Source organism: Thrips palmi, unplaced genomic scaffold (genome assembly GCF_012932325.1).
Source record: "Thrips palmi isolate BJ-2018 unplaced genomic scaffold, TpBJ-2018v1 HiC_scaffold_12, whole genome shotgun sequence".
NCBI classification, from domain to species: Eukaryota; Metazoa; Arthropoda; class Insecta; order Thysanoptera; family Thripidae; genus Thrips; species Thrips palmi.
In genome coordinates, this window is record NW_023144623.1 from 10,838,508 (window position 1) to 10,850,212 (window position 11,705).

The 11,705-nt window shown below is 61.4% G+C and overlaps 1 protein-coding gene across 1 annotated transcript; it reads right to left on the bottom strand.

The window, feature by feature from the left end:
* Positions 1-71: 71 nt before the first annotated feature.
* Positions 72-11,347, bottom strand: LOC117640628 (leucine-rich repeat extensin-like protein 3). The gene is made up of 8 exons (XM_034377321.1): positions 10,626-11,347; positions 4,584-4,752; positions 4,331-4,464; positions 3,976-4,240; positions 3,618-3,848; positions 3,291-3,512; positions 2,857-3,055; positions 72-2,761 (listed from the first exon to the last, which is right to left on the bottom strand). Exons 1-8 carry the CDS (start codon positions 10,955-10,957, stop codon positions 1,425-1,427), a joined length of 2,889 nt encoding a protein of 962 aa, XP_034233212.1. The 5' UTR covers positions 10,958-11,347; the 3' UTR covers positions 72-1,424.
* Positions 11,348-11,705: the final 358 nt, after the last annotated feature.

An 11,705-nucleotide genomic window follows, 5' to 3' on the forward strand; every position in this document is an offset into this window, starting at 1 on the left:
AATGAACTTCTGGAAGAAATTTATGATGTGGCTTGTCATATGGGTCAGCAGAATGGACAAGAATGCACAGAAAAGGAAAATGTGGACGTGTTTACATACATTACAAATATATTTAAAGCTACTTTGTATCTAGAGTAAGCTCTTACAATATAGAACTATGGGGAAAAGGTAAAGAAAAGAAAACATATGGTGCGATGGAATACTCCAAACTATGTTGTGAAAGCAAATAAATGTTAACAATTGGCTCTGCAATTTAAGCTACATCTGAAGTCTTTGGAGGTTGCTGCAGGTTTATGAGATAAATAATGAGTTGATAAACTTGAAAGGTTTCAAAAACAGCTACTTTGTATCAAAATAATTTTAACACAACAACAACAACAACAAAATCAAGTCATAATTTCAAGTCAGATTCATGAAGTCTTCTCAACAGTCACTGGTAAGTAACTTTATGCTGATTACGCCATATTTAATATTTATAACAATAATAATAAACTAAAATTTAAATTACCTTAACAAGTCTAATATGTGACACAATAGAAGCTTTAAATAAATGAGAACCTAAAGCCATTGTTGGTTTTACAGAAGAAAAGTCAAATTTTGTACTTCTTGAATATAAAGTGGTATGCACTCTCCTGACAGAAAAAAAATATAAATAACACAAAACGGCTAAAAGCAATGCAGACTTGAAGCAACCACTGAATAATCAATCCAAAGAAATGTGAATTTAAGATAAGTTCTCTAGGATTCTTTTCACCAGGATGTCGTATCATTGGAGAAATTCTGAAAGAAACCATCGTAGTTCAAAATTGTATGCATCATACATGTCATAATTTTTTAACAATTTGGATGGAAATGTTCTTACATTGTTACAGGTGATTGGTTGCAGACAAACGTCAATCTGTACTTAAGACAATTGTAGCATTTCCACATGTGTTATTTCATGTTATTCTGCTTAATATATGTACATCATATGAAGGATTTCCATTAATCAAACTATACATCTGTCATGAGTGAGTATCACAATGCACAAAACCACCACACGTTAGCTTCAAAATTTATGCTGAGCGTTGCCTTCTCTTGCTTTTTTTTTCTCAATATTACTGTATATATTAATATATGTGAACTATTTTTTACCATAAGTTGTGATAGGTAATCATGGAACATACACATAAGTAAACCAACTTTATACACGAGAGTTACTGGTTGACCATGCACAGCGGAGTGTGTCCTGTGGGCTAGCATCACTCGGGCGGTGGGGAGGGGTGGGGTGGGAAGGGAATACTGTGAATGCGAGAGGGAGGCCCCCAGGCCCCCGGGCTCCACGGCCCCCGGGCCCCACGGCCTCCCAAGGGGCGCAGACGGTAGACGACGCAGTGTAGGGTGCATTAAGCACTCCAGGCACGCAGTGGCCGCTGGCAAGGCCGCTAGTCCTCGGGGTCTTTCTCCAAGGGTGCAGCAACGGGCCTCGAGACAGACATCGGATGGCTGGTTTCGTTGAGCAGCTTTATGAGGATGAGAGGTGGAAGCTCGGACGCCGGGGGTGGCCCGTCCGCCGCCATCGGCTCCCCCTGCAGTCCCTGCAGTCCCTGCAGTCCCTGCAGCAGGGGCGGCGGCGGCGGGGGAGGAGGAGGACTCGCTGAGTCCTGCGGCGCGGCGTTGCTCGGGGGGTCCGCCACCAGGTCCGCGACTTGACCGGTGCCGGTGGCGACCACAGCAGCGTCTTCATCAACGGCGACCGCAACCACTGGCGGACTCCGAGGCTGCTCCGGCAGTTCCTCGGTCTCCTCGGGGGTCTCTGGGCTCGGCAGCGCTGGCGGGGGCGGCGGGGGCGGCGCGGTGCTGGTCGGGGCAGGTACTGGGGGAGGTGGGGGCGGGGCGAGTGGGGCCGCCATGGGCGGGACGGGGGGCATGGGGCGGGCCAGGACCATGGTCCACGTCGGGTCGTCGAGCGGAGGCAAGTCCTTGGACGGCTGCACACTCACTTCGGGCTGCAGCAGCTGGATGACGGGTGGCAGCTCCTTGACCGGCACGGCCTGCACGGCCTGGACGGCCAGGCGCTCCTCTTGGCCCGGCACCACTACCGGCACCACCGGCACGGTCTCTGGCTGGGCTTCGGGCCCTTCGGGCTGCGAGTCCGGTTCGGATCCACGTTCTGGTTCCAGGTCCGATTTGGGTGGCAGCTTCGGCTCCGGCTGCGGCGCGGGCTTCGTCTCTGGTGCGGCTACTTCGGGTTCGGGCGTCGGTGCTGTCGTTGTGGTAGTGGTGGTAGAAGTCACCTCGGTGGTTTCGACGACGGTTTCAACCTCAGTAGGCGCTGGCTCGGGGGTGGATGGGGGCGGCGGAGGGGTGGTGGTCGTAGTCGTTGTTGTGGTGGTTGTGGTGGTCGTCGTGGTACTCGGAGGCAGCGGTGCGAGCGGTGCCAGAGGGTAGCCACCCAGCACCAGGGCCGGCGCCTGCGCGGCCACACCCATGACGCCGGGCACGCCGGGCACACCGGGGACGCCGGGGACGCCGGACATGCCGGTGTACAGCGCGGGCAGCACGGGCAGTTGCACCGGCACCTGTACGGGCACGGCGCCGACGGACAGCGATCCGACGGGCATGGCCGGCATGGCGGGCATGCCGCCCACCGTGCCGACGGACACCAGCACCAGCTGCGGCAGCGCCAGCGTGCAGGCCGGCACGCCCTGCAGCTCCGTCAGGTTGGTCTGGAACACGATGAGGGTGCGCGCCAGCTGCTCGTCGCAGTGCACCGGGTTGTCTGCAATCAGAAAAGGGCGCTCCGGTCACCAGCTCCACGACTGCGCCGCCACCGAGGCCGCCACGCCGCTACGCGAAGCGCCCTGTGCTACGTACTGTGAAGGGCAATGCGCAGCACGCTGTTGACGCCGTGCACCTTGCACCGTGTCTTGGTCGTCAGCTCCGGGTGGATGCGGCTGATGTTGTTGTTGCTCAGGTCGGCGCGGCACAGCGCGGGCAGGCCGTGGAAGTCGCGCTCCAGCGACTGCAGCAGGTTGTGCGACGCCACCAGCTCCTCCAGGGCGGGCATGAACGTCTGAAGGGGAAAAAAAATTACCGGTCTAGTTTCTCGTGGCCGGGCAGAGTCAGAGGCAGCTATAAGTCCCCTAAGGCCGCAAGTGTCGGTAAGAGACCCAATTTTACATGAACCGTAGGATACATCTGGCCAAAGGAACGATTATATCGCGCGATTTTGTCTACGAAACTTTCCTCAACCGGACGAAAGGGCCTCAGGAAAGCGCCAGAGACAGCGCGAACGCCGCGAACGCTACCTTGGACGTCTCCTCGAGCGTGTGCAGCCGGTTGTAGCTGATGTCCAGGGCCATGAGCTGGTCCAGGCCGATGAGGTCGTCGGGGGAGATGCTTTCCAGCAGGTTGTGGCTCAGGTTGAGCCTCTCCAGGCCCTGCACGCCGCCCAAAGCGCCGTCCAGCGACACCAGGGCGTTGTACTCCAGGCGGAGCTCCTCCACGCGCGTCTCCGAGTCCACCACGTTCTGCAATCAAATCCCTCAGCGTCAAGGGCATGGTCGCGGCCGTGGTCACGGAGGGCGCGAATTGGGCCAGGGTCTAAAGTTGCATCGTTGCATCGCTGTACCTACCTCCATGCGGCCGCCCAGCCGGGCAATCCTGTTGTACGACAGGTCCACCATCTTGAGCCGCTGCAGCCCGTGGATCTCCTGCAGACTGAAGACGGTCATGCGGTTGGCCGTCAGGTTGAGGAACGTGAGCGCACGCACGCGCAGCAGCGACGAGTTGAGGGACTCGATCTCGTTGAAGCCCATGCTGAGCTGCTCGATGTTCTCAGCCTCGAGGAACTCGTCTTCGGCCAGCTGCGCAAGTCGGAAACACACTCTGTTGAATCCTCGAACCGTCAGAAGCGACACCATTTCATTATTTTCAGAGAGAATGGCGAGTATTCGAACCCGGACCAGCTCGGGCGTCACTGTCACTGCTAACCGAGTTGATCTTGTTGTGCGTCAAGTCGAGGAGCTGCAGCTTGCGCGACCGGGAGAACACACCGTGCAGGCTTGTGAGGGAGTTGTTGGTGGCGTACATGGTCTCCAGGCGCGGGCACTTGAGCAGCTCGGCCGGCAGCCGCTCCAGGCGGTTGTTGGCGATCAGGACGAGCTGCAGCTGCGCCATGCCGTTCTCCGGGAGCTGCTCGTCCAGCGACGTGAGCTGGTTCACGTTGAGGAACAGCCACTCCAGCTTCTCCAGCTCCCTGCACAGCCAACCACGGATCGCCATTACAGCCTGAGCCCTGCAGCACCGCCCCTCTCGGCCGAGGTGCCGCACAGGCGCCGCAGCTTACCGGAGAGTGCCGTTGAGATGCCTGATCTGGTTCCGGCCCAAGTGGATGTGCTTCAGGGTCCGGGGGAAGGCGTCCTTCTCCAGGATGCTGAGCGAGTTCCCCACCAGGATGAGGTGCTCCAGGGTCGTCAGCACCTGCAACACGCGTGTGAGGGCGCCATTTAGCGACTCTGGAGCTCGAAACGCGTCCAGAATTTTGGCCGCCTCCATCGGTCTTCTGGCCCACTGCGGCGTCGTCGATGTGACTCGCTTACCTTGAAGTCCTGCGATCTGACGGCGATGAGCTTGGAGGAGCTGAGGTCCAGGGAGCGGACCTTGGGCATATGCGCCAGCACGGACGTGGGGATGGTGGGCAGCACGTTGTCGGCCAGGCTGAGGAAGCTGGTGCCGTTCAACCCGGAGAACGCACCCTCGGGCAGCTGGCTGCAACAAACGGCTCGATCACACACACATCGGGCAGAGGGTGCGATTGGTGGGGTCATGGAAGGTCAAGTTTAACCTAACCTATGCACTTTTATCTAAGGTTAGGTAAGGTCACGCGGGCGCGGCCTGGCCAGGCCTGGCGCGGCAGGCCGACGACGCGCTGTCCGGCACACGTCACATTGGCGGACACCTTGAGGCACTGGACGGCCGTGGAGCGCGTCAACAACGCCTCGCCGCCGCGCCTCGCTGCGCAACGCCGGGCACGTCAGACAAAACCATACAATTTGGCCATTACGTTTGAATCTCGGCTTGCCTGCTAGGGCTTGCCTGGGCTTGCCCCAATCATCCATTTGCCGCTAATCTGAGAATGGCGGAGGGCGGACCGTGCCGTCCCCGTCCCCGTCGTCCCCGTCGTCCCCGTCGTCCCCGTCCAGCTCGGTCCCGGACCGTCCGGCCAAAGTCACGAACATCCTCGCCGCCCGTCGGCCCAGTGCTCTATGGTGCCGCCAGAAGCCGCACGAGCTCCAACAACTATTGCGCCTTCCGCTTGCCATCGCCGCCGCCGTTGCGGATGCCTCCCCACTGGAAGGAAGGCACAACAGATGAGTCACCTGGGCCAAGCCGGGCCAAGCCGGGCCAAGCCGGCGCAGCAGGGAGGGGGCAATGCCTCAACGGGTACTCATTGCCCATTCACTGCGAGTCGGTGCGGCCGGGGCTCTTATCTGGAAGCAGGGTCGTCAGGGCAGGTCAGGCCGCGAGCACCGCGCCAGCACCGCCAGCACCGCCACCGGGCACTGTGGACGCCGCGACGAGTTGGCGGTGCTTCGCGGTGCTTCGCGGCGAGCCCAGATCCCCGATGCAAGTCACATTCAAACGAACTTGACATCATGGTTCACATTCTATTGGACATGACGCCACATTCGTTGAATGACAGGCGCCTTGGAAAACAAAAACAATGGCGGTTTGATCGTGACATTCGCTGGAAGTGTTTCCAGTGGAGGTGCCGGCCCCCGGGTCCGCTTGAACCGGCGGTGCCTGGCGGTGTCTTGCCTTTGCTATCGCGCGGTTATCAACCGCCTATCGCTGTATCGTTGTATTGCTGTCTCGCTGCTGCGCCGCATTCACCGGTTGCGCCTGGCGCGGCATCGCGGTGCAAGCGATAGCGCCACCCGCTGCACAGTGGACCAGAAGACCGGTGGAGGCGGCCAAAACTCTAGACGCGTTTTGAGCTCCAAAGTCGCTAAACAGGACTCGAACTGAACGTGTGACCCCACCAATGGATTCCTCGTTCGGAGAGCAATCTATTGATGGGGTCACACGTTGAGTTCGAGTCCCATTTAGCGCCCCGCTCCACCGGTCTTCTGGTTCACTGTGGGCAGGGCACCGGGCAGCCAGCCTGGCGAGGCATGCGGCGGCGTCCCAGCCCGACCGGTAGGCAACCCGTCCGCACGGCAGGTGAGCGGACGGCCCGCCCTCCCCACCACAGGGGCTCCACGGCTCCACCTCAGCTCACCGTCTCCCGTCTCCACCGCGGTCCCGCAGTCAGAACGGCGGAGGTGTGGCTACCGGTGCCGGGGTGGCTGGGGTCTGGGATCCCGGGCCGGGCACCCCGTTCCCTTGCCGCGAGGACGCGCTCGCTTACGGTGTGGACGCCTCGCATTAGCATCCCGCCGTCGCCGCGAAGGACTTCCCTCCTCGCGGCCCATGTTCGGCACGCCTCCTGCGCCCCCACACGCGGTGCCTGGCTGAACCCAAACATCGCCCTGTCTCTCTCGCACTCGTGCGGCTTCCCGTAGGGGTGCGAGAGAGACAGAGCGACGGAAGCACTGTAGAGAATGAGGCTGCTGCCTGGCGCGCAGCCTGGCGGTCTGGCGGCCTGGCCCAATGGCCGCGGCCGGGGCGGTGCCGGGGCGGTGCCGGGGCCGGTCGGCCCGTGGGCGTGCTCCCATTGGTCGACCGCCATCGCGGACCTCGCGGCATCGGCTCGGCCCGTCGGCCCGCGGGCTGGCATGACGCTCAGCCAAAAGTGCGGCCCCGCGCTCCGTGTTCCTGGTATGGTGTTCCGCCGACTGGACTGTGGGCAGAGCGGGGCAGAGCCGGCAGTGTGGGCCCCGTTCCCGTTATCTGCCCCTCGTTCTCGTTCTCGTTCCCCGTTTCTGGCCGGCTCTGGTTCTAGCCGACGCCGCGCCGTAACGCCGCGCGCCGGGCCACCCCGACGAGTCAAGGCCAAGGTCGCCGAGGCCCTGCTTCACCTGGCGAGCTGACAAGCGATGCAGACCCTGCGATGGAAGCGCTTAGAAAAGCGAGTTTCCGTTGTGCCGCTACCGCTGCCTCTCGTTGTTGACGGAGTCCGCGAACTCGAATCCGAGAATCGAGGACAAGGTTAGGTCACGGCCGTTGCTCTGGAGGTGCGGTGGTCGCCCCGCAGCCAGCCCTCAGCCTGCAGTGGCGCAGTCCTCGCAGTGCACGCAGTCTCGGCATTCTTCCAAAAGCGGACCGGCCGGGCCGACGGAGTGCATTATGCCCGCCTATCAGCGCGTGCCCAAAAATAGTGACCTCCTCGCCAGATCGACATCTGTTTGTCCCCGATTAAAAATACGAGGCGGAGGCTGCAGCGCGCTGGGCCGACTGGGCCCCGCGACCACCACGACACCTGGCCGAAGACGCCGTGCCCGACGACGCCGTGCTCGACGCGCACTTGGCCTAGAGCCACCCCATCCACGACGGCGTGCTTATCACGGGCCACTTCCACTTCCGAGGATGCCCGGCCCCGCCCGGCCCGAGAAGATCGTAAACTGGAAAATGCCGCGGCCGCCTTTAAAACAGGAAATAGACGGGGCGGCTGGCTTTATCGAGATGTGCCTCGATGTGCCGCACCGTGCCGCACCGTGCCGCACGTACTTGCCATGTCTCATGTCTGTGCCATTCATCTCTGATGCGCCTGATGGGCCTGGCTGCAAGCCGCATGGCAGGCGGCCGGATGAATTAGCCAAGCAGTGCGAGAGAGACAGAGCGACGTCGCTCGCTCCGCGCTCCGCGGCGCTTCGGGCTTGATAACCTTCGCCGACCCCGGCCGGGCCTCATTGCCCTCCGCCACAAGGGCCGACAAGGGCTGCCACCTTCCCAACGACAACAACAACAGCAGCAGCAGCAACACCGCCCGCCACCCAAAACACGCTTCCAAACTTTCACTTTGTGGTACACTAAAAAGCCCAGGTTGGTCGGTCACCAGAGCGATTTCCCTCGGCTCGGAAAAGCGCCACTAGATACTGTGTGATTGGCTGTGACGCGGAAGGTTGGAAGGGGTGTGGAATGTGGAAACAAACGACACAAAGTACAAAACGACTCCGTCCCAGATCGATTCCCCGCGGAATAGAACGGGCGCTGCTCGACTCGCCGCTTCCACGTCTGACGGGGCGTCCCACAGTGGGCCAGAAGACCGGTGCAGACGGACAAAACTCAAGAATTGTTTGAGCTCCAGCGTCTCTAAATGAGACTGGAACCGAGCGTGTGACCCCACCAATGGATTGCTCTCCGAACGAGGAATCCATTGGTGGGATCACACGTTCGGCTCGAGTCCCATTTAGCGACTCTGGAGCTCAAAAGGCGTCTAGAGTCTTGTCCGCCTCCACCGGTCTTCTGGCCCACTGTGCGTCCCGGAGTCTCCGCGGCTCGGCAGGTCGTGGCGCCCACAGGTTGGCCGGACCCGGACCAGCCCGAGCACGCGCAAGCACGCGGCTCGGCGACGGCCCCTTCACTCAGTTTACAAACAAGTTTTGGTCCAACTGGTGGATTGGCGACGGCCAGGGAGAGGGAGAAAGAGAAAGAGAGAGGGGCTAATCTCAATTTGAGGGACGGCCGTGCTGCGCTCGCCGCGCCGTGGCGCTGCCGTGGCGCTGCCGTCAGCAACGCCCCGCCACTCCGCGCCAAATGAGACGGCCAGGCCTCAGCGATTTCAATCACTTTAGCCTAAGCAGTAGATTTTTCTTAACCAAAAATCACATTTTTTTTTGGAAATTTATAATTTAGTTTGGGACTACACTAAAGAAAAGCTTCCATTTGAAGACAATTGGATTGTTGTTGTTTTTTTTTTGCGGGAGTTGTTTCCCCCTCTCGTCTTTCCGCCGCGCACGGCACTTGATTGGCAGTGGGGAGGGGGAGGGGGTGGACGGGACGAGCTCGCTTCGCCAAGTTGCGCCGAAACCGGGCGAGGGAAATTTGGCTGCTCTCGTGAGAAGTACACAAAATGAAATCCAAAACCAAAAGTCGGAGGATTTTTTTTAAATCCCCCCTTCTTTTTTTGCTATGCGCCTTCTGCCTCTCGCCTCTAGTGTTGAGACCCCGACCAAGCGGCTCTCTAGGTGAACCGCGAACCCCACTGGAGCTGGAGGTTTGGGCTCAGCCTCTTTCCAGCCAGAGAGCAGAAAGTGCGCGATGCTTTTAACCACTCGCTGGGCTGACTCATTGCCCCTTCGGCCGAGGCCAAGTCCGCTCTGCCCGCTCCAGCCGCTGTTGACAGAACTCCCCGCGGATGCCGCCGTGCCGCCCCACTGGCAGAGCTTCCCAGACTCTTTTCCCGCCACCGGCAAAACGGGTCGGAGGTGCAGTGGAGAGGGCGTCGCACTGACTCAATTTTCGAAAATGACATGCATTATTTATTGTGATGAAGCAGCGATGCGTCGTCTGCTAGCGTCGTCTGCTGGCGTGTCTGCAGGCCTCTCCGGTCGTCTGGACCGGCCCGGCCGTGGCCGGCTGTTGGGTTTGGCCGAGCAGGAGATAAGCCGCGAGCCGGGCCAGGCCGCCCGGCCGCCCGGCCACGCCACGTCGTCCGGACAGCCGGCCGCCCCCCCCGCCCCGCCCCGCCCCGCCCCGCCCCGCCCCGCCCCGTCATGTATGATAATATCCGATATCAGTTCGAAGGCAGCGGATGGCTCGGCGAGGCCCGGCTGTCCGCGCCGGCTTGCAGAGCCTCCTGGTGCCGACGGTGTCGACCACGCCGCGGTCACCTAACTACCGCACCTCGGCGTCGCGGCGCCGCGTCGACGGCGCCCTCTCTGGTCGCCCCAGCATCGCCTCCGGCGTGCCTCTGGACTCCGCGGCCGGCCTAGACGATTGTCACGCGATGCTACGCTGTCACGACGCTAGGCCCCCGAGGCCGCCGACACCTTGCCGTCACACCGTGACGGTGCGGACACCGCCGTCGCAAAGGCTGCCTCGGGGTCATCACATTGGTGCGGCACTGACGGCGTGGTGCCGCGTCTCGCCGTCACGCCGTCAGCGCGCGCCATTGACGTAAATTGAATGACCTCCCGGCGTTCCTTAACCGGGGAAAATCGTGACACGTCACAGGGAAGCGAGCACCGCGTGACGGTGGTGGCGGCAGTGGCGGCGGCAGTGGCGGCAACGGCCATGAGAGTACATGGACGGACAAAGGCAAACGACATGAGGTATCGTTCGCGCCAACGCGGTATCTCCTAGGCTGACGTCACGGCGAGATGCTAGTTGATGTCAACAACATGGCGGTGGGAGGGGCAGGGGGCAGCGAGGCTGTCCTGGTCCTGCCCCGGCCCTGCCCGCCGTGGGCCTGCCCGTCCGTCCCAAAGGTACAGGAAGCGGCGTATTCGCGAGAGTGGACGGCTTTCGCGCCGAAGAGGTCGACACGGAAAACGTCGCCAAGACTCGATGAGGCGAGGCGGCGAGGCCTCAGCAACGCCAGGCCAGTGTTTGGTTTAACGCGGCTCGCTTGCACGTGCAGAAAATTAGAAAGTCGCTTGCAGTATTTGATGTCGATGTTTGTCTGAGGTGGTTTTTCCAAGGGGGACCCAGAGGGACTGCAGTCTTCTTGAGCCCTGCCGCGCCCGGCCGGCACCCACCTGAGGTTGTTCCCCTTGAGCGTGAGCTTGAGCACGGACAGTCCCAGCTCGTCAAAGCTGCGCTCGTGGAAGTCGTCGAGCTTGGAGAAGGAGACGGACAGGTCGATGTTGACGCCGGGCTGGAAGCGGCCCCGCAGCGCCGTCACCACCTGGCCGAAGGACGTCATCCGCTCGCACTGCACCACGATGGTGGACCGCATCATGGGGCTGCACGTGCAAGGCGAAATGTCCCGCCGCTCCGCACAGTGCAGGGAGCCGCGCACGCCGTGCACGCCCAGGGGGGCCACGACGGCCACCCCCAAGAGCGGCAGCGCCGCCCACAGCAGCAACATGGCCCTGGCGGCCCTGGCAGAGGCCTGGTGGCAGGCCTAGAGGCCAGGAGGCCGAACAGGGGCCTCACTCACATACTGAGGCACCCCGGACCTTGCGGTCTTGGGGCCTTGGGGTGCCTCGCGGGGCACGGCCGACGGGCACGGCCGGGGGTCGCCCGGCAGGACCAGGCCGACGACTAGGCCGACGAGCACGTCGCCGTCAAGCTGTAGACCACACACCAGTCGACACTGCACACCACACGGCACTGCACACTAACACACTGGCACTGCCGCACCACACACACGCACGCGCGCACGCTCGCGTCGATCACGCCACGCTCGTCGACTCGCCACGCGTGACGTCGGGAAAGGCTTTCGGCGGCGCGGAGAGCGCACTTCACTCGGTATTGTCAAGTCCGCACTGACTTGACTTGAAGCTTGCAGTCTCCGCCGCTCTGCCCCGCCCGCCCCTGACCGCCCCCTCCCCCCTCTCCTCCCCCGCCGGGCCCTGTCTCTTCTCTGCCCAAGACACAAGACTCAGAATGGAGCGTGGGCTGGCCGGGCTGGCCGGGCAGGCCGGGCATCTCCCCCCGCCCTATGGCTGCCTGCGGCTGCCTACGGCAGGCTGCGGCCTGCGGCTGCTGCGGCAGGCCCTCGAGGCCCCCGTCATGCCCAGCTCGACCGGCTCGGCGCGGCGCGGCGCCTGCATTTGCCTGCCCCGGCTGGGCTCGGCCAGGCTCGGCCGGCCTGCTCGGCTCGACTCGGCTCG